Source organism: Ursus americanus, chromosome 6 (genome assembly GCF_024610735.1).
Source record: "Ursus americanus isolate L20-20 chromosome 6, mUrsAme1.1.p, whole genome shotgun sequence".
Taxonomy (NCBI): domain Eukaryota; kingdom Metazoa; phylum Chordata; class Mammalia; order Carnivora; family Ursidae; genus Ursus; species Ursus americanus.
Genome location: NC_142132.1, coordinates 35,179,143 through 35,199,471, shown reverse-complemented (window position 1 = coordinate 35,199,471; position 20,329 = coordinate 35,179,143). Strand labels below are relative to the sequence as shown.

General features: G+C 41.2%; 1 protein-coding gene across 2 annotated transcripts in view; it reads right to left on the bottom strand.

Moving 5' to 3' along the window:
• HTR7 (5-hydroxytryptamine receptor 7) overlaps positions 1 to 9,729 on the bottom strand; it is a 76,493-nt gene extending 66,764 nt beyond the window's left edge. The window contains exon 1 of one of the 2 annotated variants that reach the window (XM_045810054.2): positions 8,903 to 9,729. In XM_045810054.2, the coding sequence (XP_045666010.1) occupies positions 8,903 to 9,447 (545 nt within the window). In that variant the 5' untranslated portion in view covers positions 9,448 to 9,729. The remainder of the gene's footprint in view (positions 1 to 8,902) is intronic. The other variant, XM_045810053.2, reaches the window with a different exon arrangement.
• Between the last annotated feature and the right edge of the window lie 10,600 nt (positions 9,730 to 20,329).

Genomic DNA, 20,329 nt, shown 5'->3' with positions numbered 1-20,329 from the left:
TAATTCAACATTTCTTCTGAGACCTCAATCAGGGTTTAACTCCATCATGGCAGTATCTAAACTTCTATTTTCCTTAAATATATATACATTAATACATGGCACTTGAATAGGCTTCAAACACAGGTTTCACCCATACGAACTGTGTCTTTGTACAAGTCACTTTCCCCCTCCAGTTCCTCCCACACTGAGCGCAGGTAATAATGCCCACCTCCGAATGTTGTCGGAAGGATTGAAGGAGGTTTCTGTGTGCTGAAAGTGGTCTGTGGACAATAAAGCACTGAACAGCTATTAGCTCCTGGCATTTCTATCCTGCTAGCTAACTCATAAGAAGAAATAAAAGTAGTTTGTGGGAAGCAGTCACTCACAAAAGAGCAGAAGATCTGTTTATCTGAAGATCTGTTTATCAGAAGATCTAATCTCCCTCTCCTCTTCCCATAGCAAAGCTTGAAGAGAAGTCTAGCAACTCTTAAAGTGTACCTACAAGCTGAAAATTAATTTAGAGATGAGCAAGGATGACTTCTTCAAAAAGAAAGGCGATCCAGAGAAGCCAGAAGGCTCCCTGCACTGCTGATCACAGCGGAATGAAAGCCAAGAGCACAATTCAGATCATCGAAGCGAATGAGTCACAGTACCTGGTGAGGAGGCAAGGCTTCCGCCAGACACCAGTCAGAGCTCAGGAGCACGGCTCTTGCAAATAAGTCAGATGAGTTCCTGTAACCGTGAACAACCCCAGGATGGCCCTTGCCCTCACGCATGAAGCTCAAAAATAAACGGAGGCTTACAGCACTGAAACAGTGAGTGCACCTGCTAGACTGACCGTCCATCTGATGTAATCCTCACAAGATGTCACCAAATAAAGACTTCCGTCCTTTTGATTATAACACAAAATGCGGAGGCAGGAAAGTACCTAGAATATACATGGATGCTTTAGCAGTAATTTAAAAAGCAAAAGAAATAGAACATGACAGCACTTCAGAAGCACGCCCAGAGGTAATCACTCTCCTTGCTCTCGTGATCTGTATCTCTTCCCTTTTCTTTCTAGAATTTCCACTTACATAGGTCTCTAAACAAGGTTGTTTGTTTCCAATTTTTATACTAATGGAGTCACATTGTATGTGTTCTTTGGGACTCTGCTTCTCCTGCTCAGCATTATGTTTGTGACCCCAAAGTATTTATGTCTGAAATGACATGACGTCTGCAATTTGATTTAAAATACTGTGAAGATGGAGGAGTTGCAAAAGGATATGTTGAATAAATTGGCCATAAATTGATCACTGTTGAAGCTAGGCAATGGGTACATGAGGTTCTTCATACTCTACTCCTGACTTTAAATATGTTTCAAATTTTTTACAAGAAAAATTGTTTAAATTACTTTGTGAGATTCATTTTAACTACAGTTTGTTCATTTTCATTGTTGTACAGCAGTAGTTCTCTAAGCAAGGTCCCCAAACCAAGAGCATCAGAATCATCTGGGAATCTGAAATGCAAATTGATTGGCTCCACCCCAGACTTACTGAATCAGAAACTCCTGGGGTGGGACCAAGCAATCTGTGTTTTAATAAGCTCTCCAGATAGTCCTGATACATGCTCAATCAAGTTGAATAACCACTATCGAATAGTATTCTATTATGCAAATGTACCACAATTTATTTATCCATTCTACTATTGATGCACATATGTATTACTTGACGTTTTAGGATTCCAAGTTTATAGATATTATAAATATTCTTGTACAAGACTTTTGGTGACAAGATACATACCTAATGGTAAAATAACAAAATCATAGGCCATATGTATCTTTGACAATACACAATAATGCCAAACAATTTTCAAAGTGATTCACCAATTCACAACCCTACTGGTAATGTATGAAAGTACCCTCTGCTCTACGTCGTTGTCAATACTTGGTATTTTTCAGATATGTTAATTGTTGCCATTCTAGAGCATTAAACACTTTCAGGCTTTCCAACTTGAGATCAAAAAATATATATTAGGGAATAGATATATTAGGGAATAGAACCCCAGACATGAAATCATAGTTTTGCAAATATGTTAGTTGGTGTGTTTGCATGGAATGGACCTGATTTCGGAAAGAATCTGGCATGATGGAGAAACTGCAAAGGTCAGTGAGACTATACTTTGAGAAGCAAAAGGGAATGTGGTACAAAATGTTATCAAGAAGGAAGGCAGGGACAAATCAGGGACCTTACAGATGTGCTAAGCACTTTCGATTTTACTCCAAGTGAAATGAAAAACCAATGAAGGGTTTTCAGAAGAGCAATTTTACCTAACTATACTTCTGTATTTGTATATATTTAAAATATTTCCGGTGCACATCCACTTACAGCTATGATGAGGTTGCATGATGCTTCAGACCAATGCTTCTCCTGAAACAACTAAAAAAGCTGGATAAAGCACAGAGACACATACGCACACACACCTGCTTGTAGCCATTAGAGTTTCTGAGACAACCAGGAGTTGAGGGGACAAAATAATCCTGGAGAAGAGAGAACCACAGAGAGGTGAGCCAAAATTCTGTTGCCACCCTTTCCCTTGGGACTTTTGCCAAAACTAGGGAGGGAAAGGGGCTGCGGATCCAGGCAAAGAGCCTCAGCAGAGCTACTTATGAAAAGACAACAATACCAGAAGAGTTTTGGTAGTCTCTTGAAGATAGATAGACAAAAATTAAAGACCTGAGAAGCCAAGATCCCAGTAAGGAAGGAGCAGAAAATTAAGCGCAACACTTGGCTGGTATTCCCCTCAAGACGTTGGTTGAGTTCTGAAGTTGTGCTGGGTAGAAGGTTGATAAGCCAAGGAGAAAGCTCCCAAAAGGCTTTCAGCACGAGTTTTAAAAGTCTCACAGTGCTGACAAGAGAACAATTACAGTTCTGAACAAGCCAGCGGGAGAAGACTTTGAGAACACCCTATGCTCTTAGCCAAAATCCTAAGAAGGCTACACCCCAGGAAGAGGCATCAGCCAGTAGCAGACAGAGCTCTAACAACACCAAAACATTGCCTATAGTTAGCACAACCCCTAATTGGATTACAATAATAAGTCCACCAATATGCCTGCCTAGCAGCTATTTTCTCTCGAGGAAAATAACATCATCTACAACATCTATAATTTTTCATACAAAATGTTGAGTATATAATCAAATGTACTAGGCACGCCAAGATATAGACCCAAAGCCCGGAGGAAAAAAAAAACAAAAACAAAACAGATCACACACAAAGAAACCACAAGTGATTCAGATATTGGAATCAATATAAAAAGAGCCTAGGTATACTCAAAAATAAAATAACAAAAAGGAGAAATTACATGCATAAGGCAGAGAATTCAAATCAACAAAAAGGATCAAATCAGAAAAAAAGGATCAAATGGAACTTCTAGGAGTATGAAATTAGTAACTCAATAGGTAAGGCTGAATAATTGATTAGACATAGCAGAAGAGATGATTAATAAATCGGAAGGCAGGTCAAAAATTTTTCAAAACTGGGGGCACCTGGTGGCTCAGTCGTTAAGTCTCTGCCCTCGGCTCAGGGCGTGATCCTAGAGTCCTGGGATCGAGTCCCACATCAGGCTCCTCCGCTGGGAACCTGCTTCTTCCTCTCCCACTCCCCCTGCCTGTGTTCCCTCTCTTGCTGGCTGTCTCTCTCTGTCAAATAAATAAATAAAATCTTTAAAAAAAAAATTTTTTTTTCAAAACTGAAGCACAGAGTAAAATGGAAAATGGAAAATAAAGAGTGTAAGAGACATGTGTGATTGAGTAAAAGTTCTAAATTATGTAAATTTGAGACACAGAAGAGAGAAAGAATGGGACAGTAAAATTATTTAAAAGAGATAACAACAAACTGATTAGAAGCATCAAAGCACAAATACAAAAATTACTAAGAACTCCAGTAGGGTTGACAGCAAATAAACAGCAAAAAATAATCAATAATGCCACATCTGGGGACATCATAGAAAAACTGATGAAAACTAAAGACAAAGAGAAATTCCTAAAATCAACCAGAAGAAAAAAGACACATTATCTTCAAAGGCGTAATAATACTGTTGGTTAATGGCTGATTTTTCAACAGAAATGATGGAATCCTAAAGACAATGGAAGAATGGTTTAAAGTGCTGAAAACCCCTCAAACATAGAATTATGTACTTAGAGAAAATGTCATTCAAAAATGATGGCGAATTTAAGACAGTTTCAGATAAATAAAAACTGACAGTATTTGTTACAAACAAACCCTCACTTTAAAAAAAAATCCTATTGAAAGTTTAACTGGGCAGAAGAAAATAATCCCAGATGAAAGCATGGTAATGTAGGAAAAAACTAAAGAGCAATGCAAAGGTAAATGTGTGGGGAAATAAGAATGAATACTGACTATCTAAAATAACAAAAATAATATCTAATAGATCTTTTAAATATGTAGATTAAAATACATGACAACAATAATGCAAAGGATGAAAGGGTGTAAATAGAATTAAAATACAATAAGGAATCTTACTATACAGTATTATATTTACCCAAAACAAATGAAAACATGTCCACAAAATGACTTGTATACAAATAAATGTTTATAGCAGCACTATTAGTAATATCCAGAAACTGGAAAAAATTCAAATGTCTATCTACAGGTGAATTGAAAAACAAATTAAATGGAATACTACTCATCAAAAAAAAATAATATAAAACAAAATAAAATACCAACAGACTATAAACTGTAGATGAATCACACAGATACTATATTGAGCAAAAGAAGCCAGAATTAAAAGTACATACTATACTGCTCCATTTATATGAGGTTCTAACCAACAAAACTAATTTACAATACTAAAAGTCAGGACAACAGTTATCCCTGGAGTATCAGAAACTGGGAAGGGTCAGAAGGGGAACTCTGGGAGGATGGTAATGTTCAATTTCTTTATCTAGTGGCAGATTAAATCAAAGTGTTCGCTTTATGGAAATTCATCAAGATCTACGCTTAGGATTGTTCATTTTCTGTATGTATTTCCAAAAGACATTAAAAAATATTTTTCAGATATAATGAAAGTTATACAAAGAATAGCAAGACTGTATCAACCATCAAGATTAGAAACAAAACATTACCAGTATAGTTGGTATGCGTGCTACTCCCTCATTACACCCCCACCCCTCCAGAGATAACCACTCCCATGAGTGAGGTGTTCATCATTTCTCTGCACTTTTTTCTTTTACTCCTTATATAAACTCACCTAAACTATGTATAGAGCTCTTTTGCATGTTTTTAAATTATATATAAAATATAATTTGATTTCTATTTTTAATTTTAACGATTTATTTATTTATTTGAGAGAGAGGGAGGGAGAGAGCAAGTAGGGAGAAGGGCAGAGGAAAAGAATCTCAAGCAGACTCCCTGCTGAGCGCAGAGCCCCACCTGGGGTTCGAAGATCTCAGGACCCTGAGATCATGATCTGAGCCAAAATGGAGAGTCAGACGCTTAACCGACTGAGCCACCCAGGGGCCCCTGATTTCTATTTTTTTTTTAAAGATTTTTTTATTTATTTATGTGACAGAGAGACAGCCAGCGAGAGAGGGAACACAGCAGGGGAGTGGGAGAGGAAGAAGCAGGCTCCCAGCAGAGGAGCCCGATGTGGGACTCGATCCCAGAACGCCAGGATCACGCCCTGAGCCGAAGGCAGACGCTTAACGACTGCGCTACCCAGGCGGCCCCCCTGATTTCTATTTTTAAAAGATCATCCGGAAAGTGGCATAAAGGAACTTTCTAAAATTAGAAAAATATGTTATATTCTGATTGGAGTATTGGTTACATGGGTATAGACATTTGTCAAAACACATCAAGGTGTGCATTTCACTATAGGTAAATGCTATCTCACTTAACACAAATTTTTTTTAAAAAAGATTACACTAGCTACTTCATGGGCAACGGACAAGAGATGGTCAGAAATGAAACCAGGAAGGCCAGTTAAAATATTTCAGTAGACCTGATACTGCCAAACTCATCTACCTGAGGAAGAAGGAAATAAAGACAGGCTGTGGGCACAGTTCCCTGAGCAGCTTAGCTGAAGTGGAACAGTAACTGCAGAGACAAGTAAGGCCAAAGGAAAATAGAAGATCAAGCTTGACCCAGTTGAGAGGAAAAGCTGAAGACAAAGAAGAGAAGAGGGATCAAGGAAGGAACAAAATCCTTGAGATGAGAAGGGATGGGATGTGAAGTGCAGGTGGTTTGGTCTTTGCCACGCCACAATGTCTTCTAGCCTTTTAATTGGACAGAAATAAAAAAGGGAACAGATGTAAGAAAGATTGTTTGGTAGTGGAAAAATAATGAGGCTCTCATTCAATGACTGCTACTTTTTCAATGATCATGAATCATTATCTGAGAAGGATGGGGAAGGGAGTGTTGAAGCCTCCACAGAAGAACAGCATGAAATTGCACTGAAAAAGGCTAGAAACGCACCCCTGTAAGGTAGGGGTGTGGCTAAGAAAAACCAAAGGTTCCATTTTGGACATGTTAAATGCTCAATAGATATCCAAACTCTCGCAATACAGTAAGAGTTCAAAAGCAGGAATACTACTATTCATCCTTGATTATGCTGTACAAAGTACACTGTAACCTAACCTTGTACTCAAGAGGGAATGAATACATGAAGATTAAAATTTTTTGTATTTTCTTAGCACATTTGTAGATTCATTGGTCATATTCTACAACAGAACTGAAGAAAACACTCTCTTCAGAAATAATTCACCTTAGATATCGAAGGCATTTTCCTTTTTCTCATTTTTATTTTTGTGTGTTCTTGGAAGAAAAAGCAATCTGTGTCTTCCAGTGTTATCAGTTCTTCATTTTATCTAAAAAAAAAAAAACCCTATGTTCATCCTCCAAAATAATTTTTAAGCAGAATTCACCAATGGAGCAATTCTCATAGGAAATAAAGAGATTGACTATATATCCCTATAGTACCACAATTTGTAACAATCGTTAAGGATATACTGGATGAAGAAACTGGAAGTTCTAGCCAAGAAGGATTAACCTCTGTAATCGAGACATTCCGGCTGCTTGCTGGTAAGTCACATGTGCACACTGAGTGAAGAAAGCCTTTAGCTCATGTACAGGAATCTCAGGGTGGTCCCAAGCCTAACCTGAATGTGCCCAGCAGAACAGAAGCACTGGCTGTGTTAGGAGATGAGTAGTATACTGTACTGTTTACGTACCATTTATCAATGATGAAAGGAAAAAAATTATAAATGCATTTCTTGCAGCATAAATTGATACGTGTCGTACTACACTAAATTCCATTTAAAAGGACTCCATTCATTCAAGAAGTGCTGATTTGGTTGACTTAGCAGTCCAGTTTTTATGCTTACAATTCATTTCTATACTTACTATGTATATTGAGTGCACTCTTCTATTTCCTGTTGCCACAGCCACACTCATATGACTGTGAGTGCATATGTTTTTGTCATTCTTAACTACAGTATTTCAGAACTTCAGCTGTCAGGTTTGGAGCTAATATTCTCATATATGCCATTCGTGCACTACTCTAAAAATAATTCCTTGTTTGCTCTCAGAAGCTCCTACCTAACATGATATATAAAATGGCAGGATCAATTCTTTAAAAATTACCTAGATCTTTAAATGCAGCTACAATATAGCTTTTTCTTGAAAATATCCCCTTTCCTATCGTTCCCTTTATTCAATAATTATAAACCCTGGTCAAGCAGTAAAACAGGACAACATGTTAAATATCAACAAACCACAAATAGCAGTGTTTATAGGGAGGAAAAGGAAGAAAATCTCAGTTTCCTGCTAAACCATCCTTTGAGGCACTGTCGTTTTAAGTGTGGAGGCATCAATTATTTCTTCTATGCTGAAAGGTTTACATATTTAAAGGTTCTGTAGGTCCACAAAGAAAATAAGCAGTCATTTCTATGTATCATTAAACACAACAGGATACCAGTCCTGTGTGGGTTTTAAAACACCAGCAGAATTATGTGGGTGAATACTAAGGTTTAATATTTCAGTTTCAGGAGAAACAGAGTTATTAGGTGGCCAAAGAACATTGGAACCATCCTTTGAGTTGTCAGTTGCACAGTGTTTCAGGGACCAAAGACTAGCTCCATTGCAGAATCCTGTAATCCTAGAGTCTGAAGAAACCTCAGGGTCTCCTAGCCCAATCTGACACCCAAGGCTGGAATTTTCCCCCCAGTATCTCTGACAGATGGTCAGCCTCTGTTGCAATTACTCCACTGGGGAGTTCTCAAGAGAAGATTCTCAAGGGATATGATGAAAGGCTTGAACCAACCATTCAAACAAGCTCCAGTCAGCAAGCCTGCAGGATACAGACCGCGATGCCAAACACTAAAATCAGACTTCCCAGAGAATGAGATTCAGAATCAGCAACCATAGGGGTGCAACGTTTAGAAATGTACAACCCCCAATTCTGGAACCATCCTCAGTCCCCTCATTGGCCTGGGGAGCAGTTCCCACAATCTGGAAGCAAGGAGGCTTTTCAATGACTGACTTCCTAAAGAAACGACACTTTCAGACTCACAGCAAGGGTTTGTTGAGCTCAGAAAGAATCACATCCCTTCCTTTTAAAAACCAAGCCAGAGGACCCCCTGCTGGAACTGCTAGTGCTTAAAATACTTTAACTTTGGTCTTAAAACCCTCACTACAGTAAACTAGAACATTTCGGGCTCTTCTTTTAAAGGTGCATATAGGCTATGCTGTAACTGAAGTTGCTCTGGTTGGTGTAGGGTTGATGTGTAGGGGTTGATGTTTTAGGCACAGCCCTTAATCCCGCTGAGGAGTCTGGTTTATCCTCCCAGAAAAGGCGAACGCTCGGGGTGGAGCCACCAGCATAACCCCAGCCGGACCCCGGGACGGGACGGGGCGGCCCGGCCCTTACCTGTCGATGCTGATCACGCATAGGGTCATGATAGAGGCCGTGCAGCACATGACGTCCATGGCGATGAAGACGTTGCAGAAGAAGTGGCCAAAGATCCACTTGCCCCCGATCAGGTCGGTGACGCTGACGAAGGGCATGACCGCCACGGCCACCGAGAGGTCGGCCAGCGCCAGGGACACAATCAGGTAGTTGGAGGGCTGGCGGAGCTTCTTGACGAAGCACACCGAAATCACCACCAGGCAGTTGCCGGCGATCGTCAGCAGCGTGATGAGCGTCAGGATGGAGCCGATCACAACTTTCTCGGCTCTGCCGTAGTTGATCTGCTCCCCGCAGCCGGAGGCATTGTCCGGCGGCGCGTCCCAGGTGGGCACGGGGCTGGCAGTCACCTCCGGTACCCCGCGCAGCAGGTGCGGCGCCCAGGAGCCCGAGACCGGGCCGGCGCCGTCGGGGCTCAGGTCCGGCAGCCCGCGCCCCACCTCCGGCAGGAGCAAAGAGCGGAGGTGCCCGTAGAGGTCCGGGCGGCCGCTGCTGTTAACGTCCATCATCGTGCCGCTGTGCGCTGCTGCCCATGGAGCCGGCGTCCCAGCCACGCGCTCCGGCCGCCGGCCCGGGGGCTTCACCTCGCCGGTTCCGCTCCGCCCGGCCCAGCCATGGGGCCCGCGCCGGCCGCTGGGGGGCGCCTCGGCTCGGCCTCGCGGCTCCGCACGTCCCGGGGCCCCGGCCGCTGCGGACCACGCGGGAGCGCGGCCGCGCCGAGACTCCCTGTGCGAGGCGCCTCCGGCACCGACGGACGTCCGGGACGCGCGGCTCGCCGGCCCGCGGGCACGCTCGGCTGGCCGGCCCGCAGCCCGCGGCAGCCGCGCGCCTCGGCCGAGCGCGTCCGGGAGGCAGCGGCAGAAGTTGCGGAGTGCGCCCCGCCCCTCGCGCCCGCCGCCGCCGCTCCCCTGCGGCAGTCGCGCCGCGTCCCCGCCGCCGCCGCCGCCGCCGCCGCCGCCGCCGCTGCCCGCGCCCCGCGGGCTCCCGGGACGGGCTTCCCTGGCTGGGCCGGGCCGCCGCCTCTCCCGCACCTCCCCGCCGGGCGGGGGGCGGTGCTCCCCGCGCCTCCCGGGATCCCGAGCCGGTTAGCTCACAGATCCCTCTGTGCGGCTGGAGGCGCAGACCCCCTCCGACAGACTCGAGCCTCCTCACAGAATGAACGACGCTTGGATGGGGGAGGACTCGGGGGCCGGCGGACGCTCGGACTCATTGCAAAATGAAGAACCTGGAGAGGATTTTTTTTCTTAATTAAAAAACCTTTTCGAGCGCTACACCAAGCAACAAATAGATACTTCCGTTTCCTATTTTGACCACTTATGGGAGAAAGCGAAGACGGAAAAGGAGAAGCAGCCGAATGGGGTGGGGGTGGGAGCTCAGAAGAGAGCAGGGAGAGGGTGGGATGCCTTCAGGTCTTGGCAGCCAGGAGGAGCTGGGGGGTCTGGGGAAGGGACCAACACGGGGCTTGAAACCCATTGTGACTAACCCTCTAGCGTCTAGAAACAGGCCTCTCAGGCTCTGAAAATAGACCCCGGCTGCTTTTATATTCCGACTTCAAAGCCTAATATACTGAAATGAGGATTAATTTTCCCATGGTATTCTGGAAATCTTGCCCATAAGCGAAGAAATGACGGGTTATAATGTTCTGCAGAAGAATCCTGGAGGTGTATGTTGTCTTAGTGCCCACTGACTAAAATCCCCTTGGTATTCAAACCCTGTCAGAGTGGCTGATTTTTATTATTTGTGAGACTTACTTCACTCCATTTTGTAGAAAGGTTTTATTGGAAACCAAAAGTGATTTCTTTAAAGACTCTAAAAATAATCAAATCTGTTTTCTTTTCTAGTTAGGCCCTAGCAGATTATAAATAGGAAGAAAGGGAACAGAAACCTCAAAATGTATTGATCTGAGAACTGAAAAATACTCTCATTCTTCAAGGTGGGTATTAGCCCTATTTTTCCAGATAAGGAAACACAGTTGTTGCTACTGCATTCAGCTAGTAAGTAATATTTAGGTTTCAAACCAAGGTTTATCTGCTTACTATGTCCATATTCTTCCCTCTACACGCTCAAAAACAGAATTTTTTTAAGTAAAAAAAAAAAAAAAATCCCTACGTGTCAGGGTATCTCTTCTCACTGAGATAGGCAGACCAATACATTGAGTCGTAGGAAGAGTGGAAGATAGTTACCTAGGCCACAAAGCAATACCATTTAGTAGTTAAGAAAATGGAGGAAGAAATGTCTTCAATCTTACTTATGTTAGTATTAAACATAGTTTCAGACAAAAGAAAACTAGTTTGCAGCCAGAAAGCATCTAAGAAACTGTTTACCCTTCAAGACAGAGAGGGAAATAGAGGTTGGGAGAAGTTTAATGACTTAGCCAGGATCATATACAACAACACTGAAATGGTTCAATTTTCTGCTTTTGAGTTTAGAATTGTCTCAAGGACTCTCAAAAAAAAATGTGGTAATTTCACAAACTACTTTTGACTTTTCTTATTTTAAGTTTTTAATCATTATAATTTATTTTGACTTTCCTCCCCCCCCCCCCGAATAATCAGGGCAACTTACATCCTGTCTTGGCTCTCGTAAACAATATCCCACATTAATGAATTATACAAAGAATTTTAAATGCAATAGTTTTATTATTTGAATCTACAGTTAATATAATTTGCCACCTACACCCCTACCAGCTCTCACCTGGACTACTCATTCAATAGCAGCTTCTGCTGTTTCTTGCATTCGTTTTTTCATTGTAGGACACAAAAATGCACCAAATAATCAGTAAAATACTACTTTCAAATTGACTTCCTCTTCCATTTTCCATATAGCATCAGGTCCAAACCTCCCTTTTTACAGAGCAGTCACCTCTATTACATTATCCTTGGTGATGGCTGGGTGTATTTCCTTAGAGTTGCTAGGTTTTTAATTTATAAGCTGTCACAATGCATAAACATAGTTATTGAAAATCTCAGCTTCTGCAGCATTACCTTGCTTATGTTGAGTTTAAATTTCATCTATCATTTTCCCAAAATCCTGACAGAACTATCTGCAATTCTTTGTTTCCCTCTAACCTTGACTAACAAATAATCCTCTCTTCATAAAAATGCTAAAAATCGCCTGTATACGTTTCCATAATTTTCTCTTAATGAAAAGCTAAAGGTAAAGCTTCACAAAATACCCATAAAATACCTAAACACTCCCCTAAATTTGTTATTTGTTTTGTCCTTGTATTCCTAGTGTTTAAAATCCATACCAAGGTGCTGCTTCCTTCACCCTCCCCCTGCCCACCCACTCTTTGGCAGTTACACTGGAGAGAGTAAGAGAAGTGTTGGCATTTAAATCAAATCATGTTGTTCGTTTTCATCTCTTTTATTTCTTTCATTTAAAAAATAACTCTGCTGCCTTAAGAAGTATGAAAACTTGTCTAGATTCTCATTTCCTATAACAGCAGTCTCATAAAATTGTCGATGAGGGCACTGGAGACTACAGGTTTCTGATGCTTCCAACTGGTAATCCCTCTCTCAAAACTGCTCTGGGGTAGTAGAGAAGAGCCGGCGAGGCCTACAACAGGAATTACCGCCTTTTGATAAGCTCTTCCTCCCTCCAGGTACTCATCTACTCACCCACACGCACATGCTCAGTCATATCTATGCAGATGCACACATACCCATCCATAGACATAAGCTTAGGAGAGTCTTTTCCCCTAAAACCAGCATATTCTGACAATCTAGATTTACTTCAAGAAACACAGTAAAATAAAGCTTTCTATGCCATAGGGTCCACTGACAACTCCCTAGTCAGTTAAGTGTACTAACGTCATGCTGCCCGGGGTTCCAGTAATTTCAAATGCCCAACGCGGCTGACTTCCTACAAAGTTACTCTTTTACTTCTCCAAAGTTTTTCAGCTTCTCACTTTTACACTCCATTGCTTCACTCAACTAATCTATTCGCCAGGGTGTCCCTTGATCCCAGAACTGGATGGGAAAAGACTACTAAAGCCAGAATGCTTGGGCAAATGTCCTGCTAAGATGTTTGCATATGAATATCCAGGTAATACCCTACGGCTACCAGCTGGGCTGTGGAGCAGTAGCACAGAGACAGACGTCAGAAGACCCATCCTCATGACAAGGACTGAAATCTGTCAACAGACATTGGGAGGCTCAGTTGGGATAAGAGCAGCTAGCTAGTCTGGAACCAGGACTGCCCCTTTCTCTGTGATGACCCCCTTTACCATAGCTAGTTTCATCCTTTCTAGATTCCTGAAGCATTTTTTTCATATTTTTATTCTAGCATCTACCAGTGCAGTATGCTTTACATTTCCCTATCTTCCCATTAGACTGTGAACTCCCCCAAAACAAGGATATTTTCTTAATTCTGCCATGTGTCAGGTGTTCAATAAACATTTGTCAAATAGGGGCGCCTGGGTGGCGCAGTGGTTAAGCGTCTGCCTTCGGCTCAGGGTGTGATCCCGGCGTTCTGGGATCGAGCCCCACATCAGGCTTCTCTGCTGGGAGCCTGCTTCTTCCTCTCCCACTCCCCCTGCTTGTGTTCCCTCTCTCGCTGGCTGTCTCTATCTCTGTCGAATAAATAAATAAAATCTTTAAAAAAAGAAAAATTTGTCAAATAAACTGAGGCAGAATAATGCTTATAACCAAGTGTCATTCATGATGTAAAAGAAATCCTCAGCTTAAAAGTGAATTGTGAGTTTTCTTTTATTTTAGATACATGCATCCTTTAATTATGCTACCTTTGTTTGCATTATCCCTTAAGGCTGATGACAAAAATGTACTTTTTTTCTTTGGTTCCTTCCATTTAGAAAATTTTCATTCTCTTTACAAAATAAGTACAACCTTTAAAAATTCTAAGAAAAAAGAAATAGAAAATCAAAGAACAGATAGATCTAAGAACACTTCTTTTTAAATTACTCAATTTTTTCATACTAGGACCCTTTTGAAATATAAGTGGTACACGTGCACCCCCTAGTGGGAAATCTATTCCTCAATACAAATTCCACAAAGAGAAAAACTCATGGAGAGCTTTTGTCAGGGAAAAAATTCAACAATGTTGGCTTTCATGCTCTGAACCTGAAGGACTAATTAAAAGAAAAATGAAGTTCTTCAATTTAAATAAATGTAAAGAAAAAACGATAAAAGCAGCATTCACTCAATGATTGAGTCAACATTTACTGAGTGTCTAATACTGCAAGTTATAATACAATAGGCAAAGCCTCATAGTATACCTATGAACTAAAGATGAGCCCACAGGAAAGAGGCATTGAACCTGACTAGAGAAACCAAAGAATTCACAGAGCTAACATTTCAGTTTAACTAGAAATTTCATCAGTAGACTGGAGGAAAGGCGACAGGGTTCCATAAATATGGGGGACACTCTTTTAATAAATATGTTTAGATTCTAATATGTTTAGATTTCGTAAAGATTTTATTTATTTATTTATTTATTTATTTGAGAGAGAGAGCACAGGCAGGGGGAGTGGCAGGCAGAGGGAGAGGGAGCCAGATGCAGGGCTCAATCCGGAGACTCTGGGATCATGACCTGGGCTGAAGGCAGATGCATAACAGACTGAGCCACCCAGGCGCCCTAAATTTAGATTTAAAATAGCTAAGTGAATATTGTCAGTACTTCTAATTTACATGTAGTATTTGTAAATAAAGGTTAAATATACATATATTGACTTATTTAACATGTATTAGATATTATGTATATAAGATGATGACATACATATATGTATGTCTATAAGGGTAATATGTATGTATGTGAGTCACCATAAATCTGAGTGCTATAGATACACAGTGATGCAGGTGTGCTGCATTGCCAACCCAAATAACAGCAGCAGTGTTACTGCAATGACATGATTTTTTGAAATGAGGAACAACTTTCTAGTTTTCTCACAGTTTCAACCAACTCATAATTCCAAGCAAAGTAAAGTATAGTCCTCCCTCTGTTTACTCAATAGTTATATTCCTGGAAACTTCTGTGCATATAAAAAAAATTGTGAAAAAATTGCTGTGCATTTATATATAAAACATGTTTAGGTTCTAGATGCAAAAAATTATAAACACACTTCACCCATGCCAGACAAGGAACAAGTGTTCATCCCACTAGACTTTCTCATACACTGCAGGATAGTTACCATCCCTGGGCCCTTCCTGCTAAAGCTAGTATCAGCCAGCCCACTTCTCAATTATTGTGACAACAATAAGACTAAAAAAATACCCACATAAATTTTCAAGTGCCCCACCCCCAGGGTTGGCTAGGATGTGGAAGAAAGGGCATCAACACTGTTGTGGGACATTGATTTAAAGAATGGCTCATCAAACATTTTCTCTAAAGTATAATATATGTATTTTACGTTTTCCAGGCCAAGATGCAAGATTGAAGCTATTATGTAGGTCCTTAAATAGCAAAACTTCCTCGTGTAATTTTCATTCATAGTAATGATATGAATTGAAAAGGACAAGTTAAACAATATTATCATAAAGTTTAAATGTTTAAATCAGAGTACCTTTTTTGGATCATAGTCTTGATGCTACAGTATGAGGTTAGACCATAATTTTCATAGCTGAAAACTAGTTTCTGTGCAGAAAATGACCTAGATTATTCCTAGCCAGATGAGTTTCCCAATGACACAATTTTGTTATCTATGAACAAATCAGTTTATGTGATTCGGGGAGATCCAAATATTTGAAGGAGATATATCGTCAACCAAAAGACTAAATCTGGGGGCGCCTGGGTGGCGCAGTCCTTAAGCGTCTGCCTTCGGCTCAGGGTGTGATCCCAGCATTCTGGGATCGAGCCCCACATCAGGGTCCTCTGCTGGAAGCCTGCTTCTTCCTCTCCCACTCCCCCTGCTTGTGTTCCCTCTCTCTCTGGCTGTCTCTGTCAAATAAATAAATAAAATCTTTAAAAAAAAAAAAAAAGACTAAATCTGACCCAGTCTTCACTGATGAGCCAAGGTGGAGATATTTTCCTTGACAATATTAACAAGAAAATATCTTTCTGCAATTCAAAATTTTTCAACATCCACTCCATCCATTTACAGGTATTTGGAACTGAGTGGTTAACTACCATGGCTATTATTTTTGTACAGTATCTAAGTTTAGAGCTCAAAATGGTTTCTAGTCAATGGTACAATAAATTGGCTAAAATTCTGTGTCTTGACAAAATCTTGTCACATTGTGCTTATGTTTCATAAGTCTGATGTTAAAAATGACCCCTGCAGGAATCCCATCTGTAGTCATGGTTACCAATTCTGACAAATCTACTTTAAAATTCTCAAAATTCTTCTCCATACACACAAGAAAATCCATTTCCTAATGATGTGCCTTTTTTGGGGGGCTCCATTTCCAGATGATATTTAGTCATATCGAAATTTTCAACAACACAAATAGCTTGTATATATCTACTTGATTATCGCCTGCAATAGAAAATGCCCAAAATAGCTTGATTTTTAAATGTCATTTATCCTGCAAGTTCCAAGCTGTATTTCCAACACACTGAGCAATAGAATTTATAGTTATTATGTTTGCAAATGCTGATTTCTATTTAGGACCTGTTCTTTCTTTTGCTTTCAATAAACATTCTTTGTAAACTTGCCTTTGGTTAAGAAGTTGTAGTTGCCTGAGCAATTTTTGTTTTCACTTAATATGCCACAATTTCAAGGCAGCATCACTGTGATGGGTAATTTTATCTATCAACTTTACTGGGCCACAGGGTACCCAGATATTTGGTCAAACATTATTCTGGGTGTGTTTGAGGTTTTTTCCCTGAACGAGATTAACATTTGAATCAGTTGGCTGAGTAAAGCAGAATTAACCTCCCTAATATAGGGGGACTTCATCCATCAGGTGGAGGCCTGAATAGAACCAAAAGTCCCATCCTTCCTCAGGTAAGGAAGGATTCCTCCTGCCTGAGTGCCTTCAAGCTGGGACAATGTTTTTTGGTTTTTGTTTTGTGTTTTTTCTCTCATTGGACTCCAGCTGAAATATCAGCTCTTCCTGGGTCTTGAGCCTGCGTCCTTCAAACTGGAGCTACATCAGCAGCTCTCCTGGGCCTCCAGCTGGCCACTTACAGATCTGGGGACTCGTCAGCCTCCATAATCCCCTGAGCCAATCACTCATCCGACACACACACTTTTTTGGTTCTGTTTCTCTGGAGAACCCTGACTAATAGAACCATTTATTTGACCTGTATTAAAAAACCAACCCTGGTTGAAATTTCAGTCCTCCTCTTTCCATTCACTCAGTTTATCATCACACATCTTTCCAAATACCAGTTCTTCCTTCGATTTCTTTCCTAATGTCTTCTTGAGGTGTATTCTTTTGTCACAGGCATACTTTGCATCTTAAAGAGGTAAGAATATTCTTTATTTTCGCAAGGCTAATTTTTATAATATATGAGCCTTTTCTATCTGTTTTTCATTATCAAACTTCTGATAGAAATATAGACATAAAAAAATTTCACTTTCATTTTAATTGCACGTTAAAAACAAAAACAAAAACCAACTAGTTAACATTGCAAACAGGGGTAGACTACCCTGGCTCAGAAGATGGATAAATTCAGAAGATATCAGGTCAGTAATGGGAGTTTCTAGGGGAAGACAAAACGATGAGAGAGGAATTATTGAGAGAGCCTTCCCGGATTGGTGAGGTCGTATGGAGTACCATTAGAGTTCTAGGTTTAGCAATTAACTACTGTAGTATGTTTTATTAGGAGCTCTGGAAAAAGACGGGCAGATCATTCACTACAGACTTACCAGCCATGTGGCGAATGGGAGCAAATACAAGTCTGCCTAGAGGAAGGGCACCATTTTTCGATCTGCACCGGAGCTCCTGTAAGTGCTCCATCATTGGGGAAAAAAGAGGGGGTTCTTTTTGGATGGCTGGTGTATCATGCCAGCATACCATATGCATATTTCAGTGGATTTCAGCCATGTGCTTAGATCATTGAACACATCCAACAGCTACAGGAGTGATGATGTGGGTATGAAGGTGAACAAGAGCTCAAGAGTTCATTGATTAAATCTGCAGATTTTGAGGGAGCACTGTCTACTTTGTGCCACTTCCGGATAAACCCTCGACCTCTGCACCTTGTTACTCCTCAGTCCATGCATCAAAATCCAAATCAAGCAATCCCTCTTCCAGGAAAACATCCTTTATCACCTCCAAATCTCTCAAACTCCCCGCAATCTGGGAGAGAAAACCCTGCTAGATGCCTGTGCAAATCGTGTTATAATATTGCTTTTTTGCCTTGTGCCCCCCACCCCCAATCATAAGGTGCCAGGGGACAGGGGCCCAGTGGAGTGCTCATTTACGAAAGGGGAACCAAGTGAAAAGAGGATAAGGCCAAAGATTAGCTGAACACACACTGACTTTTGAAGACCAGCTCAAGAAAGACAGGCCTTTGGGGAGACCAAGAAGGGCTCAAAGGTTGCTTTGGATACCAAAAGCCACCCTTTCTTTCTAAACTCCCCAAGGAACAGGAAATGACTCAAGAGCCATCCATCTTCTCTGACCTCAGATATAATAAGAATAACAATATCTCCCTCACTGGCTGGTTGTGATAATTAATCAGATAATGGATACAAAGTGGATACAAAATGGATAAATCAGATAATGGACACAAAGTACATAGAGTAATTATGCAGTACTATTATTTTCCAGGCAGAAATTTTTAGGGTCTCCTTCAAACTTCAGATCCTTGCTGCCTCAGCTTTCCCTGCAGGCCAACTTCTGAACCTTCTTCCTTGTTCCTCTTCCCTATCACCATCCCATCCTATCTTTCCCTTGTCCCTTCCCAACCTCCAACTCTCCCCACTGCTTGCTTTGCCCAGGAGACAGTACAGGAAGAGAAAAGTGAGCCAAATTGCCTGGATCTACATATAGTTCTATCCCTGTTACCTGAGCCATAGATTTCTCAGATATAAAATGCAGATGTTGCTAAACAAAAACAAAATAAAATAAAACAAAACAAAACAAAAAAAACAGTACCTAACTCACAGTTGCTTTGAAAATTAAATAAGATATCTAAGTACTTACCAAATTGGCTGGCCAAATTAGCTGGCCCTCAGTAAAGTGTTCAGTGATTCTTATTTATTCACTTTCTTTCTCCCCCTTTCTTTTCCTCTTCACCTAGGCCTGGGGTGAAGATAAGAAAAGAAGTCTAAATGGTACAGTTCACAACAAGAGCACCATGACTTTCAAAGAAAGAAGCCCTATTTAGTCTAATGCTGACATCAAAGAATCAGTTATCTTATTCACCTTCACCACACATTGGTCATATTTCTGACCAATCTAGATTTTGTGGTCATAGGTGAAGATGCCTGTATGATCCTGCAAAATTAACAATAGATTTTCTGATGAAAAGCTGAGTTTGCTTTGCATGACCTTGTTCCATTTACAGAAGTAAAAAATTCTTCTGTTCTTACTCAGGAAATGACAAGTATTGGAAAAAAGCAAAATATTTCTTCTTTATTAAATTTAACCAAAAGGAGAATTGCATGCTACCACAGGGAATAGAGCCCTCTTAAAATTCCCTTCTGAAATCAGGAAAGAAAGCATGTAAAGGAGCACTAATCAAGGTGTGGTCCATAAACCGGAGACTATCTATGTACTGTTTAAGTACAGAAATTGAAACTGCTTAGAAATGTTTACGGCACTTTGGTATTGTCTGGATATTTAACCCCCAGTTAGTGGACTCTTCTTATTCGGCCGAGTATAGGCAATTCGGTTGTCGTCAAATCAGTTTTATGAGGCCAGAGCTGCTTACCCGGAACGCACAAGGGACCACGTACCGGTCTGCGAAGAATTGGAGGCGGGGTAGGGTACGTAGGATGGAGTGGAGGCGAGACTGGCCCTTCGTCACAGTTTGAGAAGCACCGATGTAAACTATAGTTCCACAATTTTGTCGGATAATTTATCAATCTTCGAGAGTTCATTGAAATGAGGTCCAAAAATGTGGAAACATCAAATGTGTGGGATATATACCACTTTGTACCCTTCTCAGATGGAAAACTGACACATTCCAATTTTGCATCTCCCTTGTCGAACCTGTCTGGCTAAACCAGTACTGGGGCTCACCGCTCGTCCTAGAGAGAGCCCTGCCATCTCGTGGCTGGAGACGGTGACCGCAAGACAAAGCCGCGTGCTGGGGACCGCCGTTCTGATTGGACAAAGACACCCTTTCTCCGAGGTCTTCTCGTCAGTTCTCCCTCTTCCCGATAAGACCATTTTAAAGAACAAACTGAATTTTAGGAGGCAGAGGGAAAAAGGTTTCTTATGACTGTTTCAAAAGTGCTACCAGCCCTTGGCAAAAGTGTCCGGTTCGCCAAAGAATCACTTTCCCCACAGTATTTTCTAGAAGGAATGGTGGGAGATG